This window comes from Myxocyprinus asiaticus, chromosome 16, assembly GCF_019703515.2.
Source record: "Myxocyprinus asiaticus isolate MX2 ecotype Aquarium Trade chromosome 16, UBuf_Myxa_2, whole genome shotgun sequence".
NCBI classification, from domain to species: domain Eukaryota; kingdom Metazoa; phylum Chordata; class Actinopteri; order Cypriniformes; family Catostomidae; genus Myxocyprinus; species Myxocyprinus asiaticus.
The window spans coordinates 10,087,753-10,110,042 of record NC_059359.1 but is presented as its reverse complement, the minus strand read 5'-3'; the positions used below and the strand labels follow the sequence as shown (position 1 = coordinate 10,110,042).

The following is a 22,290-nucleotide window of genomic DNA, read 5'->3' as shown; positions in this document are numbered from 1 at the left end:
TTGCCTGATTATAACAGTTTTATGTAATATGTGACATGCATTGCTTATTGTTCCTAAATAGCTTACAAAATGTATTTGAACCCAGGGTTTACCCATGTACGAATACGAGAAATGGTGCAGAAAAGCCAAACTCAAGAGCATGAACTTTCGGTTTAAAGCGGTTTGTATAATGTTTGATATCAAATCAAATCAAATCCCTTTATTATTACTCAACCATATACACAAGTGCAACAGTGGGTGAAAGTCTTGGGTGCGGTTCCAAGCAACATAGCAGTATGACAGTTACAATAAACATCTGATTTACACATAACACAGTTTACACATCTTGTTGCACAACACAATATACACCTAATAATATACAGTATACACAAAATAAAAAGACTGTATACAATAAAAAATACACTGTATCCCCCCTCCCCCCATGTAATCAGTGGAAACAAATATGAAGTGTTGTGTTGACATTCAGCTGTCGGTTGATAGACAGTTGCCAGTGTGTTATTAAAAGAAGTATAAAATGTGAGTCCAGTCTGAGGCTAATAAAGTGCGGCTCTGATATATGTATCGTGAGCGATCAAGAGTTCAAAAGTCTGATTGCTTGGGGGAAGAAGCTGTCATGGAGTCGGCTGGTGCGGGTCCTGATGCTGCGATACCGCCTGCCTGATGGTAGCAGTGAGAGCAGCCCATGGCTCGGGTGACTGGAGTCTCTGATGATCCTCTGAGCTTTTTTCACACACCGCCTGGTATATATGTCCTGGAGGGAGGGAAGCTCACCTCCGATGATGTGTCTGGCAGTTCGCACCACCCTTTGCAGGGCTTTGCGGTTGAGGGCAGTGATGCAGCCTGTCAGGATGCTCTCTAGAGTGCTTGTGTAGAACCGTGTGAGGATGTGGTGGTTCATTCCAAACTTCCTCAACCGTCCCAGGAAGAAGAGGCGCTGGTGAGCCTTCTTCACAACGGCTTCAGTGTGGACGGACCATGTGAGTTCCTCAGTGATGTGGACACCAAGGAATTTGAAGCTGCTGACTCTCTCCACCGGTGCTCCATTGATGGTGATGGGGCTGTGTTCTCTGTCTCTTCTCCTGAAGTCCACCACAAGCTCCTTTGTCTTACTGACGTTGAGGGAGAGGTTGTGCTCCTGACACCAGCGTGTCAGAGTGTGCACCTCCTCTCTGTAGGCTGTATATATGATTTTCTAAAGCATTTACATCATCAGTATGAACAATACTAGAGAAAAACCTGTTTTATGCAATTTACTAGATGTCCACTGCCTCCTTGGGAAAGTTTCTGTGCTCTTCTGGAAGTGGAAGACCTTGTAAAGTCATGTCTTTGAACTGTGATGCACACGTCTTTTTGCTATAATATCTTTGCTGATTTTGATAAAGTAACTGTTTATATTGTTACTGATATTTCAAAAAGAGTATTTGCTGAATTGAAGCAACATGTGATTCTGAAGTGAAAGAAGGATGCCTTTATAGAGATTACAAATGTTTGGGAGCTTGGCAGTGACAACTTCCTCTCCTTAAATGTATGACATTACAATTCAGCATGTCAAATTCAATATGAATAACACACACACACCTACCTACCTGCCTATCTACCTTCCTCTACAGGTATGGCAGCCATTCCATTCCAGTGTCTGTTGAATTCCTGCTTACATTTTTGAGCCAGGAGTGGCATAAAGTCACCCAACAGCAATGTGAAAGACTGGTAGAGAGCATGCCAAGAGGCATGAAATCTGTGATTGAAAATTTGTTTTCTTTGCATTATTCAAGGTCTGAAAACACTGCATCTTTGTTATTTTGACCAGTTGTCATTTTCTGATAATAAATGCTCTAAATGACAATATTTTTATTTGGAATTTGGGAGAAATGTTGTCAGTACTTTAGAATAAAACAAAAATGCAACACATACCTATAAATAGTAAATACAGAGAAACCAAACATTTGGAGTGGTCTCTTAATTTTTTTCCAGAGCTATATATATATACATATATATGTGTATGAATTTATATATATATATATATTATTCATATTGAATTTGATATGCTAAATTGTAATGTCATACATTTAAGGAGAGGAAGTTGTCATTGCCAAGCTCCCAAATATTTGTAATCTCTATAAAGGCCAGGGTGTCCTTTAACCCAGTGATTTACTACTGTGCATGTATGGGTTTGAGATACACTTAAAATATTACATTGCTGGATCTCAGGACGCTAATGAACTTTAAAGCCTGATGTATCAAATATGATAATAAAATAATAATAATTCACATATTCCATAATTTTATTTTAGATTATTATTATTGCTCTGAAGTGACTGGTTTTCTTAAAGTGACAGTACCATTTTAGCACGTCAAACAAATGAATGTAAACTCCAAGAGCTAAATATTTGCAAATAATAAAAATGATCACAAACACTGACAGCTCATCATTAATAATATATGCAATTTCATTTAATTTCATACTAATTCGTAATATTAGGAATAGAATTATTACTAGTGAAAGTTCCAATTCTTGACACCAGTAATTACATTTGCACTAGTAAAAATGTTAATTCTTGATTAAAACATTTTCTTGTAGTAATACTCGCAGTAATACCCATTATTTATATCAAAATGGAATTTAAACTAGTAAAAAACATCATTTTGATATTTGTAATTGCATTTTTACTTGTAGAATTTCACAATTATCAGTCACTCCTTTTCACAATGCAATTACAGAAATAACTATAATTAATTTCTTACTGCCAAGCCATAATGATCTTCGATTTGTGAGCAAATTGTTTATTCAATGTAGAAATTTTCAATGAATCGGTTGAGCTGCTTCACCAATCTATCTGAATCATTAGCGAATCGATCTGAATCAAAATTATTTTTTAAAATATTCACATGGAAGTGTCATGGAAATTCATTTATCAAAAACAGCAGGAACCCTGCAGCATTACATTTGCCCACTTAAATGTAAAGTGAAAAGCCCAGAAATGTATTTCACTGTCGTGCAGTAACCTTTTTGTGAAATGCATAAGCTTTTTGCCCTCCTTTACACCAATACACCAGTCAGTCACAAAAAGACACAAGACATTTAATACATTAACATATGCTTTATTAAATCATCGTAAGGCCACTGTGTAGTGTGCAGAGCACTGCTCATCGAAGAACTCAACCTAGATTACTGAAGCCCAATAATGCACATTTAGAAACATCTGATCCATCACAACCACCTGAGTAGCATGCAACCTGTGATGTGTACATATCACTTAACCCTCCTACTGTCTTAGGGTAATTTATGACCCAGGACAGGTAAAGAATAAGTTATAAATGCTGCATAGTTTTTAGTACTGAAACCAAACACTGTGACTTTGTCAAGACCATAAATATATATATATATATATATGTATATATGTATATATATATATATTTGTATATTTTAATTAAGAGAAATAACACTTTAAAACAAACTGTTCCTTCCACTGTCTTAACGGTCAATTTTGACCCCTATGGGAAGAACCAGTTGTGACCATTCACCTTCGAACTTTCTGAATGTGTTCCAGCTTTGAATAGTTATTTTGTACATTTATTAATCAAAATGACCTAAAAATATTTCAAATTCTCTCACATTTAGCCCCTAGCCCCCTATACTGGTCTTTAACTTCCCCACCTGCTTCACAGGGAACGGCATCTTTCCCACAAATTACATACTTTCCTCTCAAACAGGGTTTTGCACACATGCACGTCCACACACAAACACTAGGCCAATGTTTGCCAAGTTTTTATATATTTTTTTATCTTTATGTTGCTCCATTAATATTTAGTATACATTCTTTATTTTCCCCCATCATAATACACTTTGGGACCACAACAAAACTTTTTTGTTAAGGGGGGTCTTTAGTTCCATTGTACACTAATCAATAATATTTGCATTTTGAATGTTTTTCAATATGGGTCAAAAATGACCAAAAGGAGGGTGCAGTTTCATAAGACAACAGGAGGGTTAACTATATCTTTCTTTGCTGAAACAACTGAGCATATTCCTAGCACCTTCCATGAATTCGTGAAGGTGATATGAATAATTATCAAATATAAGCTCTCAACTTTCATTTGTGATAAAAAAATAACATGCATTTTAGGAGCTAAAATGAATGTTCCACATTCAATACAAGTTAAGCTGAATCGAAAGCATTTGTGACATAATATTGATTTCCACAATAATTAATTTCGACTCGTCCCTCCTTTAAAAACCAAAAAAAACTAATCGAGATTCCAGTGAGGCACTTACATCGGAAGTGAATGGGGGCCAATTTGTTAACATTAAAATATTCACTTTTTACAAAGTATAACAAGACAAAGAATATGTGTGTAAACATGATTTTAGTGTGAATAAGTCACTTACTAACCTTTTCTGTGTAAAGTTATAGCCAATTTTACAACTGTTTCCATGACGATGTAATGTCAACAAACCCTAAAATGACAATTTAATCCACTTTACAGCTCAAATAATACACAAGTTTTAACTGAAGAATTAATGCAAGTGCTTTTTTAAAATTATAAGGGGGGGGTTTAAGTCAGTTTAAACCCCTCAAAAATTGGCCACGTTCACTTTCATTGTCCCCAATGTAAGTGCCTCACTGTAACTTCGGTTTTTGCTTTTTTTTTTTTTTTTTAAAGGAGGAATGAGTCGAAATTATTTCTTGTGGTTATCAACATTATGCCCACAAATGCTGTCGATTTAGCTTAACTTGTATTGAACCCGGAACATTCCTTAAAGAGCAAAGCACCCATTACATTCCAAATAACTAACATTAAAAGTGTTTACAGTCTCTGAAATCAGGTGATCATCACGTGATGTGTTACTCTTCAACAGTCAACCAACAGCAATAAGCTGATATGTGGGTCAAATTGAATTAACCTGATCATAAATGGCCTTACTGAAATAAATGTAGACCATTCAATCATTCTTGCTACAGAACAAAAACTTAAGATATGAATTTTTGGTATCTCTGCATCCATCACATCAAATACATTTTCAATGAACCAACACTAGATTTTGAAATGAACCATCACAAGCTCTCGATACCGTACAAAATAGTGAATCTCACAAAGCCTATTAAGAACATGTCTGGCCCATTTTTCACCTAAAAGGAAAATAAAGGGATAGTTCACCCAAAAATGAAAATTCTCTCATCACTTACTCACCCTCATGCCATCCCAGAAGTGTTTGATTTTCCTTCTTCTGCAGAACACAAAGATTTTCAGAAGAATATCTCAGTTCTGTAGGTCTTCACAATGAAAGTGAATGGTGACCAAAACTTTGAAGCTCCAAAAACTAGATTAAGTCAGCATAAACAATCCATCAGACTCCAGTGGTTTAATCCATGTCTTCTGAAGCGATCCAGTTGGTTTTGGGTGAGAACAGACCAAAATGTAACTCCTTTTTTCACTGTACATATTGACATCAGTCTCCCTGGCGATCATGATTTCAAGCTCAATTACACTTCCTATAGCGCCATCTAGCTCTCTACACATGCATCAAGCACTAGGAAGTTGTGTTCAACAGAAGAAATAAAGTCATACACATCTGGAATGGCATGAGGATGATTAAATGATGAGTGAATTTTCATTTTTGGTTGAACTATCCCTTTAAGACTTTTGTATATTTTTTGTATTGTGACATTATTTTTGTCAATTAAGCAAAACATTCAAAAACCTCATTACTGGAATGGAAAAACCTTTTATTGCATTACAAAAAAAATACTATTACTGAGAATCGTCACTGCGAACAAATGAAATAAAATGAACATGAAATGAACAAATGAAATGAAAATAAGATCTTAAAAGTAAAATAAACAGATGCATTATGCCAATGAGAATTTGAGAGAAAATGTGCTTAATTTACATCAAAATGTCACAACGCAAAAAACCCTAATGATCCTAAAAATGGGCTTTATTTTTATTTTTAAAGCATAATGCAATTTCTAAAATGTCAGTCTAACAAACTCCATCACACATATACAAATTTGAGATGCAGACAACCATACACTCATTTACTGATACATATGGACAGAGCAGTATCTGGCAACCTGACAGTAAAAGGGCCCCTTTTACAATGTGGAGGAACTGAACAACGTAAAATTTTTCTAAGGTTTAATCAGCTAGGTAGCAGGTATTGGCAAATATGAGGTTAACATTAGCCAGTGGAGGCCATAATTCAGTCTAATTCTTAGTATTCAAAGTAAAACTGATGCTGATATTTCCCAAAATTTATAAGAAACGTTGCAGTTCTGAAATGTTTGAAATGTACAAAAATGAAATGGAATCATGCAATCACAGCGGCTACATTCATGTAACAAGCAGAATGAATTCTAAATCATGCTTAAACCTTAATTCAATCTACCAATTTCTGTAAGTATGGTTGTACAAACTTTAGGATGCTCAATTCAACGGAACAGTTTACGTGAGGTTTTACAAACAATTTGCACAAATTCTTTCTGCTTGTGTTTCTATCAATGAGCCTCAATGTTTTCTAAAAGGTTTTCAGATAGAAGTGTATAATTGCTTGGTCAATTTCATCTGAATAAACAATCTGTGCGGTCAAAAGGAAACTGAAACAGTTTCAAAGCTTAAGTTTGTATAATTAGGCATGTTAGCAAACATTTGAATTTGACTCGGGTGACAAAGCCTCAAGGAATCCTGAAGCATGCAATCTTTACGAAACCAGCTAAACTGACACACAACGTGATGCGTTCTGCACTGATGTGATATGTTCCCTCACCAAACAGAGTGACAGAGATATATTCAACATGCCTATCACTAATAGAGCCAAAAAAAAAACCATTACAAATGCTCAAACAATCAAGCAAATCATACCAAAAAATGCAACAAAAATTCATGCAGGTAAAATACGATGTCTTGAATATTTCATGAACGTGAGAGGCAGCGTGTTGATTATAAAGCCAACCGAAGGCAATAACGACAATCCGGGAATTAATAAATAAAAATGAAAAACATCAGTACATGTAAAGTGGTTATTACTACCAAAAGAGGCCAGTTCTGATTGAGTTACTCGAAATGGAAGATTAAACGGATAGTTCAACTAAAAATGAAAATTCTTCTTTTGTGGAAAAAAAAAAAAAAAAAAAAAAGTCATATGCATTTATAACAACATGAGAGTGAATAAAATGACCAAATTTAATTTTTCATTTTTGGGTGAACTATCCCATTAAACAAATCACTCCACCCACCTGCATAAAGTTACAGTACTAATTTACTGAACAAGAAACGCACCGGACACAGAGTAGTGCAGCAAACAATGTTTCTTATGCAGTGGCAGAGAATAAATTTACCCATCTCTATGTCGACCATGGACCTACACTTCAGTCATCATATGAGAAATGTAAGCAGAGAGTGCAGCTTGATTCTAAGGCAACAGAGGTTTTTAATGGTGCCCTTGGGCACAGAGGATGTACGAAGAGTTTGTCCGTTGGGAAACACATTCTTCCTTCAGAGTGGTCCTTCACTGAAGAGGCCATGAGCTCCTGAAAAGGTCAGTATTTGGACCAGTTATCTTCTGCATCCTGAAGGATAAACTGAACCAGTATAAGATACAAATGTCAAACTTTGGGGAAGAAGAGACCAATTAGGACAGAGAATATTGGGACCACTAGGTGGCACCACAGTCACAGAAACAAGGTCTGTGGCGCAATAATGGCAGGATGTCCCTTTTGATTCACTGGCCTGGCCAGTGGATATGGAGAAAGAGTTCTGCAGGCTGCGCTGCACTGGCGCAAGGAAAGAGTGCTTGGCTAGTCCGACTAGGAAGCAGCTTTTTTTTCCGGATACAGGCCTTTCTCTGTGCCAATGTTGACGGTGATGTTGGTGTAAAGCGGTTGGTAATCCCGAGACACAATCTCATACTCCACCGTGTTCATACCGTCCTCTTTCCACGTATGCCGGGTTTTTGCCAACATGTTAAACCTGCATGGAAGAAAATAGTTTGGTATTTGAACATCTAATAGTTAAGTACTTGGTTTGTGGTTCTCAACTGGTGGGTTGTGACCCACAAAATGTGTTGCATGTCTGTTTTGATAGGGTCACAGACAGCAGGGGGAAAACAACGCAAAATTCAAATACACTCACTGAACACTTTATTAGGAACACTATGGTCCTAATAAAGTGCCCGACGTGGTCTTCTGCTGTTGTAGCCCATCTGCCTCAAGGTTCGAAGTGTTGTGCATTCTAAGAATGCTATTATGCTCACTACAATTGTACAGAGTGGTTATCTGAGTTACTGTAGCCTTTCTGTCACCTCGAAACCAGTCTGGCCATTCTGCGTTGACATCTCTAATTAACAAGGCGTTTCCATCTGTAGAACTGCCCCTCACTGGAAGTTTTTTTGTTTTTGGCACCATTCGGAGTAAACTCTAGAGACTGTTGTGTGTGAAAATCCCAGGAGATCAGCAGTTACAGAAATACTCAAACCAGCCTGTCTGGCACCAACAATTATGCCACGGTCAAAATCACTGCGATCACATTTTTCCCCCATTCTGATGGTTGATGTGAACATTAACAGAAGCTCCTGACCCGTATCTGCACGATTAAATAATTGCATGAATAAGTAGGTGTACAGGTCTTCTTTATAAAGTGCTCAGTGATTCTAAAAAAATGCACTCATGCATAATTAGGATAACAAAATGAATATGCTTTTCAACTTTCAAAAGATGTTGAAGTGTTGTTCTTAGCTCAAATGGGAGAGCATAGCGCTAGCAATGCCAAGGTTGTGGGTTTGATTCCCAGGGAGCACACATACCAATTAAATGTAGGCCTGTACCTCGAATGCACTGCAAGTCGCTTTTGGAAAAGCATATGGATAACCCATATCTGTTGTTGTTGATGTTGAAGGTTGTGCATCTAAACAAACTCTATGGTATTTTGGTGCAAATACATTTTTAAATTGGTAAAAGCTAGCCAAATAAGACATATTCCAACATGGACAGGTTGCTTGACATGCCCTCATCCTCAAAAACCATGAACAAAACAACATATGGTAAAAGCAAACACAATCCAGACTACATTAAATGTGTTCCCTTGCAGCAAGGTCATGGTTTTTGTGTGGTGAATAATTGGATGCTGAGAGCATAACCATTGCAATTCAATTTTATATGATAAACAATTTTTGTATTGTACTGGGTCACCACTTGATGTCCAAATTCAAATTTGTGTCCTGAAGCAAAACCACACTATAAACCCTAATGCTCAAAATAATTGTTTTGAGTAAGGAAAAATTTAATCATACAAATTAGTTCAAATAAATTAACCTTGATGAGTATTTAGAACTTCCTCTTTCTTTTGAGTTCACAAACCTCAATGATTTATTGTTTTGAGTTTAATGAACTTGTCTCTTTAAATTTACAGGAAATGAAATTTAGCTGAAACTGGGCAGGGGATTTCTATTTCTCAGCATGCTTTGCATGGTACTCGACAAGAAAAATAAATGTCAACATTTAGATTTATAATGTGTCTTTGTGCAAGATGAATGTAAAGGGGGAGACTTGTTAGTTTTTAATGTTTTGTTGTGTTATTTAGAATAGTTTCTGTTATGTTTAAGTTTTTGAGGGTTACCATTATGGTGAATAGTGGAGCTTGAGCTTAGGTTGAGGATGGGTACAATTTAAGATTGTTATACAGTATATTGCTTTACTAGTTGAACAATTGCTATGCACTGTACTGATTCTGAACTAGTTCCAGCTAGTACTGGTTAGTAAAGATCCCTTTACTTTATGTATTTACATGCAAAACATTTTGAAGGGTGGGGGGGTCACGGATGTTGAAGTCATAAAAACAATGGTACTCTTTGGTCCTGCCTGAAAACGTTAAATGCAATAAAGGCCCAAAATGTGATAATTTTTGGTTTTATTTAGGTTCACACAGTACAAAACAAACACGGTGTCTGCATTGCTAGCAATTCACCTGTTTCAGTCATATTCTCTTTCTTTTTATGCTGTCTCAAAGACTAATATAATTTGAATTTCTTTTCATCACTGATGGCTAGTGAAAAGAAAATACACAAAATTATTTACTGCCCTCAAGTCGCCCCCATGAGAATCTTAACACAATCTTCAAGAATCCCAATGCTGCTCTTTTCCATAACATTTTCCAAAAACATATTGTATGGAAGTATTGAAAAAGTTCATATTGAACTACTACTGTTTGAGCGCAGACTTGAAGACATACTAAAAATAAAATTGTCTCTTTTAAAAGAAAACTCTTGGGAGATGATGTACAAAATTTAGAATTAAAGACAAAGAAATTATTTCGAAAATCTTAAATTGATTGTAAATGATTACCTAATAATATCTGCATTAAAAATATTTAACACTGTCTCTGCTACAACCTAAAAACTCAATGGAATGCAGAAGTCACAGGTTTTACCATGTTTTAGTTCTAATCTGTGGGTAACGCTCTACTTTGTGTTTTATAGATCATTATCTTACACAATGTCAAGTGAATTTTCCAAAAAGCTACTTCAAAGCCTTCAAGATTACCACATTCATTCAATTCCTTTACAATATACACACATTCACTCTTTGTCTTGAGCCTGATATGCTGAAAACTGCTTCATTAATGTTTTCACATTCACAGTTATGAATGGCATACGAATCACGTACTCTACGTGACATTTTTAATTCAAAACGTCAAATTTCGCCTAATGGTGAATATAGTTTTCACCCTTGGAAATTACTGATGGTTTTCAATCATAAAACAGTGGTCAAACATTGCATGTTTAGTTAGATACTTGGATCTTACATGACACTAACACTCTTAACCTAGACTGCTTACTGATGCATGGTGCTGGAATATAAATAATCCACAAGGTTCCCGCTTAGCATCTTACATCTGAGTCCCGCCTTCATCGATTTGATTGGCTATTTCATATGACACTGGCGAGCGGTGTTAGACTACAGAGCACGCTAAAAAATTACACTTTTTTAAACCATTAGTTTACTCCTCCAACAACTTAATGACAGTTAGACAGTGGTGCATAATGGACTGCAGCAGAACAGAAACAAGGATATCAATTATTGGGGGGGACAATCTGGCCATATCTGATTACTGGAGGGGACTTATCCACCTCAGTGTATATTGTGGTTACGGCCCTGTTTACATGGTAATTTTAAGTTCAGCCAAAGAGTACTACTTTAAATGTATGAGTTAGCTTACTCAATATTTCAAGTTAAGAGCAATTAACATGCATGTGCATTACAAATTCAAAATCTGAAAGTTCTAGCAATTTAAACTTGGGAGTTTATCAACTTAAAAATTGGATGCAACTGACTGCCTAACATTTTTATGTTTACAGTGCAGTTGAGAACCACTGTACTAGGCGATGTCATCAGTTTAATGGGAAATTACTGTTGCAAAGTTAACATGTGGATCTGATGAACAGAAGAGAAGGATTACCGAAAGATATGATGAAACATTATCACGTCAACTACAAAAGTTGCATTTAATGGACAGTTGAGAAAAAGGTGATTGTACCTTCTGGGATTCACTTCATTGCCCTTGTCATGCTTGTGCTTGATCATCTTATATCTGCCCACTTTTACAGCAGGGCGACTGATCAGCATTCCTCCGAGTGAAACCCTGAGATTGACAAGAAAACAGAAAGAGAACATTAAGACAAAGATGCAGAAAAATAAGAGAGAGTAAATCGTAACTAAATTGCAACAATATTTGCTCCTATGTTATTTTTATATGTGTATTCAGGTAAGTATAATCAATAATCATTTTCTTACAAATCTACTAAAATTGTCTGTGGTTACATTTGATCAGCATCACCAAAATGCAGTTTTTAAACATGATCTTTTGTGCAAAGATTGACCACTGGCTTAATGCCAGCTCCGACACAACTGCAGGGCCCCTACAACACAAAAGCCTCTCCATACACACACACACACACACACACACACAAAGCATCTGCTTACACACTCAACATCTCCAACGCATAAACACACAAGATCAAACACACTCACCGGATTCCGATGTCATCGTCCTCACCTCCCCAGCCCCAGTAATTGTTTGGGAAGCCATTCATCTTGAGATATTGTCTAGGTGTCAGAGCTGACACTCCTCCAAAATACATCTTGTAAGGCAACCTGATTGATAACGAAACAGTTCTTAAATATTCTTTATGCCTTCTGTGCATGTAGTGCTGGCCAATATATTGAAAATTCAAAATATAGAGATAGACCGATAATCGGTTTGACTGATATTTTTAACCGATACTTACACTATTCCACTTAATCGGTTATCAGTTCTTTACTATTGGGTTTACAGATAAAGTTGAACACAAAAGACTTTATATTTTAAATATTAATTAAGTGAGGGGCTTTGAACAAGTGTATAAAAATTGGTTACTCATGTCGTTTATAGGACATTAAAAAAAATTATCAGTATCATATCGGTCATTAAAAACAAATATTGGTCAATCAAATTACATTTGCAATGATTTACTTGCTAAAAAAAAACAAAAAAAACACTGTGAATCTTGCAATGATTTAAATGTGTTTTTATTTGGACATTAAGTGTCCTAAAGACTGCGACATTAAACTAGTTTTGCAATCCTTCCCTGTCTCATGACTTGCAAGTATGAGAGCTTTTTAAAAGCGTTTTAATAGCCTGACTCAAAAATGCAATTAGAGCTAGTAAGTCGAAATTCCCTCCATGAGGTTTTCTTTTGCAACATCACTGAAACAGTTCATCACTTGGCATTTTTCATTAATTAAAATGTTTTAGTAAAAATATATGTAGGTAAATAATGCTGTTTATTACCATGTACTGTTATAATTGTGCATACAAACAAAAATGATTCATTCACATTCTTCCCTGTGTTCATTTGGGAAAACAGTGTCAGAATCCTGCTTTAAATGAGTTAAATCTAGATTTTTACTATTTTAGTTTTTTATATCGGAATCTACTTGGCAACGATGAATGTTTGCTTGAAATTATGCTTCCTCTGACTGTAAAAATAATCACTCTTTTAAGCCTGTTCAGAGCAAATACGTAAATATCTAGATATATTTTGAACATAATTAGATGAAAAATACAGAGAGATCATTTTATCACATGTATAGCCCAACGCTAGTTTAGCGGCTGCAAAACAGTCAATCTATATGTGCAGGTGTTCAAGTGAAAATGCAAGCAAATACATTCAAATGAATTGCAGAATAGCTGAAGACTTACTTGTAGCCAAATTTGTCCATGGCAATGGCGGCATGTTTGGGGTGAGTGTCGCAGACGTAAGTGTTGCGGTCATCTTCGGGAATGAGGTCTACGTCATGGAAGAAGAGGCAGTCCCAATCCTCCTCCCTCATGGCCTCACGAAAACCCACATTCATCAGCTTCGCTCGGTTAAAGGTGTAATTACCAGCCTACACACCACACACACACAGACAGTTATTATAATTGAACCGTCTACAGTGAGAAGTACTGAATATACAGATTTATGATACTGTATAGTGTCCACTAACATAACAAATGGATGAATACAATTGAATCCAGTGACACATAAACAGGTAAAGACAAAATAAAGCATTCAGACTCGAAAATGCAGTCTGCTGTTGTGTGTATATTACTTCTGAAAATGGACTGAATGTATAACGTGGCTAGGATTCAGAGGCCAGATTAATGAGGATTACGTTCTAATCCTTGCCCTCTTGATGTGAGGTGGGAATATCAGAGCCTCAAACATAAGATGATTTTCTTTTTATGGTAATCCAGTGTTTTAAAGTACATGTTCTGACCTCTGAGTTTGCATTAAATAAGTATTTCTCAGAGGACAATCAATGGCATGGCACAAATCTTATAAAAAAAATTATAAATATTATTACTACTATATTACTATTTCTTATAATAAGAATAATAATGTTTGTTTGTTAACGATTTAACACCACGCCAGCTTCCGTGGCTATTTTCATGGCGGAAAATTTATAAAATACAAAAAAGTATAGAATAATAATAGTTAAAATCCCATTGTGCGTCATCATGGATGAATTCGATTTTAGGATTGCAATCTCATTAAGCCTATCTGGTCATGAATTCTTGAGCAAAAACTATTCAATTCCAAAAACTGTAACAATTTCATGTCACAGAACTATAATCCTACATAAAACTGTATTAACCTAGGTACAGAACAATAATAAATCCTGGGAATGTAGTTGAATCAGGTTAGAATCTAGCACATTGCTGCAATAGTTTGAAAAACAAAAGGATTGTGTGTGTTTTCGTAACTATTTCCAGTAAAATGACAGATCAGTTGGGGGGGGGGGGGGGGTGACCTTTTAGAATGAGTGGTACAGGTTTGCATCTAGATGGACAGCTATAACAGGATAAAGTGATTAAAACTGAGCACTGTCTCTAAGAAGAAACAAACGAAGGCACAGTTGAGTTGTATCATTTTAGACTTTTAGATCTGAAATGTAACCAAGCAACAAAATATTCACTCACTTAACACTTTATTAGGAACACTATGGTCCTAATAAAGTGCCCGATGTGGTCTTTTGCTGTTGTAGCTCATCCGCCTCAAGGTTCGACGTGTTGTGCGTTCTGAGATTCTAATTTTCCTCACTACAATTGTACAGAGTGGTTTTCTGAGTTACCGTAGCCTTTCTGTCAGCTCGAACCAGTCTGGCCATTCTCCGCTGACCTCTCTCATCAACAAGCCGTTTCTGTCCACAGAACCGCCACTCACTGGAAGTTTTTTTGTTTTTGGCACCATTCTGAATAAACTCTAGAGACTGTTGTGCGTGAAAATCCCAGGAGATCAGCAGTTACAGAAATACTCAAACCAGCCCGCCTGGCACCAACAATCATGACACGGTCCAAATCACTGAGATCACATTTTTTCCCCATTCTGATGATTGATGTGAACATTAACTGAAGCTCCTGACCCATATCTGCATGATTTTATGCACTGCACTCCTGCCACACAATTGGCTGATTAGACAATCACATGAATAAGTAGATGTACAGGTGTACCTAATAAAGTGCTCTGAGAGTGTATCTTTGTACAAGATGTGAAACTTAAGACAGTGTCTCAAATGAACACTTGCCGAGTACCAAATGCAAGAAACAAATTGGTTTGGCGAGAAAAAATGTTATCTCAGTGATTTCGACCGTGTCATGATTGTTGGTGCCAGATGGGCTGGTTTGAGTATTTCTGTAACTTTGTAGGTATTGCAACATAGCATATTCAAACCATAAATATGATTTAAATCTTAAAATAGATAGATATTCTAAACAGACAGTCTAATAAAGATAGTCTGACCCTCCCTGGCTGACCTGAGTAAATCAAAGAGACTATCTACTTTACACAGTGTTATCATGCGTTTTGATCTATGAATTTCATTGTCCATGATCTTTAAGATTTTTTTAAGATTTAAGATATTTTCAGGTTTCCAAGACACTGGGAAGAACCCTTGACTTGTTTTTGTTTTTCAGATCAAACAACTTTCACTTCAATGGAAATTTAAGCTAGGAAGCCAAAAGTTTTAATTTCATGGCAACAGAAATTCAACAGGCAACACATTCCTGGCATAGAGCCCAAAAAGCGAACATACAGTGTGAGGAACAAAATTCCTTGCCATTTCACTGAGATATTGTTTACACAATGCTGCAGGCAAAATAATTGCTTTGTCATAGGGACAATGTTTTAATAGATGCAAAATAACATTTTGCTGTCGGTTAGAAATATTTGTTAATGATAAATTCTCAATTCACCAGCCATTAGTACGAATGGGAACAAGGATTTTCAAAAGGCATGGAAAACGTTTGTATTTGTACAAGTAGAATTTGTTTCCCAGCAAATAACTTCCTGAATTGCATACTGCTGACCGTGGCAGTCGTCCATGACAAGCTAAAGCACTTTTTGTAGAGAGGCACTCTGTTAAATGCCACAAATGTAAATGAAGGCAATGCACCTGGTGAATGATATAGATGCCATAGTTGAGCTGCTGACGCTGAAGAAAGGGATGCAGATAGTAGAGGAGGAACTTGAGGTGATGCTCTCTACTTCTATGGGGAATGATTATGGCAGTTCGGTGGCGTGCCTCACAGTTTGGTGGCCTATAGCGCCCACCACGGACAACAAGTGGATTCTTTCTCTCCACCTCGGCAAGCGTAAGCCCAGAAGGAAAGGTGACATGGATTGGTCCACCTGGATATAAGAACAGAAGTGTGAACAGGAACATCTACTGGCTGAGGAGAAACAATTAGGCTATTATTAAATAGATAGTTCACCCAGAATTTTTTTTAATTCTGTCACCTTTTATATGAATCACCATTTGTTTCAAACTCGCATTACATTCTTTATTCCATGAAACACCATTCATTTTCACTGGATTTTTTTTCCATACAATGAAAGTGAATGTCAACTATCCCTTTAAAGAAAGTCTATGAGCCCTAAATGATGAAAACATTATACTATGTTAAGCGCTGGCTAACACGCTGCAAAGCGGTTGCTCTAGTTAAACACCTAGATATCAGAAACCATGACTGGACTTGTGTGTTCTAGAAATAAACCAGATATAATGGTTACATGGTCCTGTTAACAATGGGTTGTAAAAAGTATTTATAGTACCTTATTGTGTATTGCAAATCTGGTAATAGTGATATTGTAAAGGTGGATTGATTTTCCACATAGACTTGCCACCCTCACAATTTGTTTGAATTTGCACTAATCCATAACTACTTTGCATTTTCACTTTAAAACAGACACCAGTTTTAAAGCTGAAGCATGTAAAATGAACATATGTTTTCAAAACAGCTTTCTGAATATGCCCATTGCTTGCAATTGTTCAAACAGTCAAAATAGTCCTGCCCCCAACTTACGCCATTGGTCGAGTAACATTGCTGGGGCAGGTCTTAGCGGGTCGCTAAAAACATACACAGGAATTTTTATAGTGCCACAGAGACACAGTGTTTAAATTTTTTGAGAAAATTACCTTTTAAATAGCTTACTTATAGTTGTCTCTGCATATTAAGCTGGGATAGAAGAAAGTATTTTAACACTGAAGAAGTTACATACTTCAGCTTTAAGTCAAGTCTAAGTGAAGGAATTCCCTTGCACTTCCTATTATGGCAAACACACTTGAGATGATGGACTCACAATAGAGAAAATCAGGAACGTGACAACACAATGCCAATGGGAGCTATCAAACTCACCAATCAGAGGAGACTGCTTGGGGCAGTAGGGCATGTCATCTTTAGTCAGAGTGGGGCCCAGTAGGGAAAGGTTGGCGTAGACATCCGTGTGGTTCCGCCCACCGACTACATTTCCCGCCGCAGAATCCGGCTTACGGAAAATCCGAAAAAAATACGACACCTTTTTCTGGTAGCCCTCTCTGGAGAGAATAGCCATGACTACCAACTGGACGCCCAAGAGCATGATCAGGTAGCGCCATTTGGACTGCAGCGTGAACATGGTGAGGGAACAGAGCCACGGAAGCAGTATACCAAGTTTGAAAGTCAGATAAATGGTCTGAGAGAGTATAAATTTGATAATTATGAGGAACTGGACTCTACGGTGGTCTCATTCCTTGTATCTCAGATACTTCAGACCAACAGTCTTACTTGTAGAACCATGCAAACAGAAAAAGCTAATATAAAAGCTTAAAAAAATAAAAAAATAAAAATAAACTGTATACGGTTATGTAAATTAAACTGATATGACACTATGAAGCTTGGAGACGTAAACAAATTATTCTTTTCAAGGATTGGAAGACATGGATCAGATATGTTAAGTAAATATTTGTGATGTAAACAACAGTTCGATGAAGCACAAGGCACTTCAGATGTGTTTGAAGAAGCGACTAAGGAGAGATATCATTTACTCCAACAACAGACTCTCAGACCTGTTGCAGGTTGAATTCAATTCACTTTGCTCACTGGTAGTCTTTCAGGCTTTTAATATATGACTCAAAACGGAAACTGCCAGTGGTCCTCTGGTGTTTTCATGATTTAATGATCTACCAAGCTTCCTTCAAGCTCCACCAGAGCAGTAGGAACCAGGAGGAAGTGTCCGCTTGCTGGAAGGAAACGGATTGTTTTGTTCCCCAAGGGTCCTTAACAGTAGCACTCATGAAAAGTCCAGTACAAGCCTCATGGCCCCTTCACAGCAAAGGATGACATAGCTTGTGGGGGCCAGAGTGGTCATGGGGTGTGTATTATGTGAAAGAATGTGTGTATGTGTCCTGGATATGTAGGAGGGGAAAACTAAGAGGAGGGGGGAGGCACGATATCCAACACCCACAGCTATTGTCCCATTCTGTCGCTGGGCAGGGGGAGGGTCCAACACCCTCTCCAATGCCAGTTGGTCCAATGACAGGATCAGTGCCTGAAAACAAAGAGGGAGACATGATGACACAGAGCAGTGGCTTTACATATGTTAAGTTTGTTTATTTGCCTCCACTCCATAACAATTCAAGTGGCAAATGCAAAGATTGGCTTTGGTGAGGTCCTCACCAATACATGGTAATATTCAAGGCTGTCAAATTAAAATATCAATATTCAGTCAAATTCATCTAAAATGCACATACAAATGTAAAAACTGTGCATTCAAATTATAAATGTGTGCCAAGCACTGACGATGACTTAGGTGGAGGTCATTCTCTTTGGCCATTGTGTCTTGCTCTCTTATCAGCATTTCATAGCATAATCAATTAGTTTAAAAACGCTGTGTCAGGAAAGGAGTTAATTTTTAACAAGCGTGTCTTAAGATCCCAATGTTCTGTCCCATTCCGTTTAGCATCTTGTTAGGAACATCAGCACAGAGTTGCCGCAGTGAGGCAGAATCTGGGCCACAAATGCTGCTTCACAACCGAGTTCAGCCAATTACAACTACTATTGGGCAATATTACTATTGGCAATAACCGTGGACTCAATATACCATGCAACACCAAGTTAAAGGCCTGTTCACACCAAATCCATGACGATTTTGCAAGACACTGAGTCTGTAAAAATGAAACAAAAAACTATTTCACCCCCTTTACAGTAAGCGACGCTGTTGCTTGCTGTTCTACAAACATTTATACCAGTCTCCTGCCCTGCCCAGCTGTCAGTGCTAGAGAGGAGTATATAAAGGAGTATACTTTGAGGTGTATATACTCTGTTTTTTTTTTTTCATGTGAGTGAGATGAGTTAAAAGCTCTGTTGCATATTTATTTGCACATGTATTTTGCTAAGAATATATTCCAAACAGACTCCCGAACCATATTCTCTTTATATAATGTCTTGATTAATGCCTGGATAATATAACACAATGCCGGTGTTTGCCAGTGGATTCTCGCCACCGACGTCCTAGATTGAACAGCTGCAGCGACTCTGGAAAAAAAAAAGCTCTTCTCATTGGTCAGTCAATTTTCATCAAAGCCTGAAAAAAAATAAAAAATAACTGGACCACTCTCTGTCAAAAAAAAAAAAACTTCGGATTATCGGCGGCGATTTGTCGGGCCCGGTTTGAATAGTGCCATAGGAATCCATTGTTCCCGTTCAAATGGTTGTTCGAAACGAAAAATCGCACTGAAAAAACGGTTTGTTGTGAACAGACCTTAAACATTACACAGACCTTAAACATTATTGAAGCGTTTCTTATTATGAAATGTCTTAAATTTGATGTAATTTAAATATATTTTTTATTTGATAATAATTTTAATATATTTCGAATTTGTCAAATTTAAGTGAAAACTTCGACATTTAACATTTTCCCCCAACTGAAATAATGTCTTTAAAATATTAATACAATTACAATTTTGGTCATATTTATTGTGATAAATATTACCAAATATTTTGGTAATATTTAATGTAAATTTTACATTACTTTTATTTTATTTGTGTTTTTTATTTTGGTAATATTTAATGATATTTTTAAATCTTGAGTACCGCAATAGCACCCTAGCATCTATTTACCACATAACACCAAGTTAACATAAAACGCTGTGGAAGCGTTTATTCTTTTTTTCGTTTTACTTTTTTACTTAACATTTGAGAAAATGAGCTGGCTATAATTCGCATTTTGTAACAATTCGAATAAAATTAGAATTTTGGTAATATTTAAGTGAAAACTTTGAATTTAGATTTTCAGCCATGTTGACAGCCCTAGTTACATAATGAGGAATTTACATAATACACAACAACATAATACATGGTTTAAAAGAATGATAAGAACGATAGTCTGAAGATTACTGATGTAAATCACACAAGCAATTCATGTCTAAGACATACAAATAGTCTATTGGAGAAAACATCCAACTTTTACCTTAGAAGAAAATGTATCTGAAATTTTTCAATGCCTAAAGTCATTTTCTTTCTCTCTCCAGAACTCCATGTGGCAAAATATACATGGAATATTCAAATATTGGAATATTCACAGTAGCAGTTTTACAGAAATGGAGACTTGGTTCCAATCTGGCTGACTTCCCAGATACAGGCCTTGCCCATTACGAAGGAGGCAAACACCCTCAGCAGGATGGCAGGAACTTGATAAAGCCAGAGTACGGCTTTGGTCCCAAAAGTCACATCATTCCTGCTGGGAATTCTGTCCCACCACCAGGAACACTTGCTTGAAAAGGAGACATGGGACTTTTTCCAGCTTCCAACCAGCTTCATTTAATCTGCCTGACACAGTCTGGTAGATCTGTGCTTACAAATCAATTACAGATCATTAAAACAGCCTCTCTGGCCAATAATCCTAATCTGGGGAATAGCACAGGGATTGGTGGATTGCGTGAAGGGAAGATAAGGCGAAGTGTGAGTGTGGAAACATGCATGGTCAATTGAATCTGGCAACAGTTGAACTGGGCTGTGTTGACAAGTGAAGCAGAGACAGTATTAGAGGTCACACTGCAGGACACTTATGTTAAAAGAATATTCCGGGTTCAAGACAAGTTAAACTCAATCGACAGCATTTGTGGCATAATACTGATTACCACATAAATTAATTTTGACTTGCCCCTCTTTTTCATTTCAAAAAACCAAAAAATCTGGGTTACAGTGAGGCACTTACAACGGAGGTGAATGGGGCCAATCAGTAAAAGTTAAAATTTTCAAAAGTATAGCCACAAGACATAAACATTATCTGTGTTAAAATGATTTTAGTGTGATAAAATCACCTACTAAGCTTTCCTGTGTAAGATATAGCCAATATTTTTATTTATTTATTTATTTAATTTTATCCCCTTTTCTCCCAATTTGGAATGCCCAATTCCCACTATTTAGTAGGTCCTCGTGGTGGCACGGTTACTCACCTCAATCCGGGTGGCGGAGGACAAGTCTCACTTGCCTCCACTTCTGAGACAGACAATCCACGCATCTTATTACGTGGCTCATTGTACATGACACCACGGAGACTCCAAGCATGTGGAGGCTCATGCTACTCTCCGCGATCCACGCACAATTTACCACGCACCCCACTGAGAGCGAGAACCACTAATCGCGACCAAGAGGAGTTCTCCCCATGTGACTCTACCCTCCCTAGCAACAGGGCCCATTTGGTTGCTTAGGAGACCTGGCTGGAGTCACTCAGCACACCCTGGATTCAAACTCGTGACTCCAGGGGTGGTAGTCAGCGTCAATACTCGATGAGCTACCCAGGCCCCCTAGTTATAGCCAATCTTACAACTTTGTTAACATTACTATGTCAACAAACCCTACAACGACTGTAAAAATGACAATTTAAACAACTTTCCAGCTCAAATAATCACAAGTTTTAACAGAAGAATTAATGTAAGTGCTTTTATTAAATTATAAGCTTCACATTTCTTTAAACCTTCCAAAAATTGGCCCCATTCACTTCAAATTTAAGTGCCTCACTGTAACCCAGATTTTGCTCTTTTTCAATAATCTTTTTTTGTGTTAATCAACATTATGCAACAAATGCTGTCAATTGAGCTTAACTTGTATCGAACCAGGAATATTCCTTTAAGCAACATTTTTCTTGTATAACTATTATACAAGCAGTTTTGAATAACAGAGGCCTTAAATCGGGAGGCATAATGGAATTTGTATTTAACAAACTTCATTTGTCACAGCAGGACCATTAAACTGAATGGAAAAAAGATGAATAATATTAAACAATACAATGCATTTCAAATGTTAACCTTTAACCTAAAATCTTGATGTTGAAAAAAGAAAAGACACCAAGCGGAAGGAGCCAGGTTTACTTTTTGGCACACTGAAAACCCTAATATGTTGACTCCACTTAAATGATTTGAATTCAGTAAAGGTGTCTCCAAAACTTGTTTAATT

At 36.9% G+C, this 22,290-nt stretch overlaps 1 protein-coding gene across 1 annotated transcript in view; it reads right to left on the bottom strand.

Annotated features, from left to right (window-relative positions):
• Window positions 1-3,755: 3,755 nt before the first annotated feature.
• Window positions 3,756-22,290, bottom strand: part of si:dkey-199f5.8 (beta-1,4-galactosyltransferase 3) — a 38,524-nt gene continuing 19,989 nt past the window's right edge. The window contains exons 2-7 of the mRNA XM_051721953.1: window positions 17,212-18,382; window positions 15,969-16,204; window positions 13,234-13,421; window positions 12,024-12,146; window positions 11,530-11,634; window positions 3,756-7,968 (exon numbers count right to left, since the gene is read on the bottom strand). Of these exons, the coding sequence (XP_051577913.1) occupies window positions 7,806-7,968; window positions 11,530-11,634; window positions 12,024-12,146; window positions 13,234-13,421; window positions 15,969-16,204; window positions 17,212-17,470 (1,074 nt within the window). The 5' untranslated portion in view covers window positions 17,471-18,382 and the 3' untranslated portion in view covers window positions 3,756-7,805. The remainder of the gene's footprint in view (window positions 7,969-11,529; window positions 11,635-12,023; window positions 12,147-13,233; window positions 13,422-15,968; window positions 16,205-17,211; window positions 18,383-22,290) is intronic.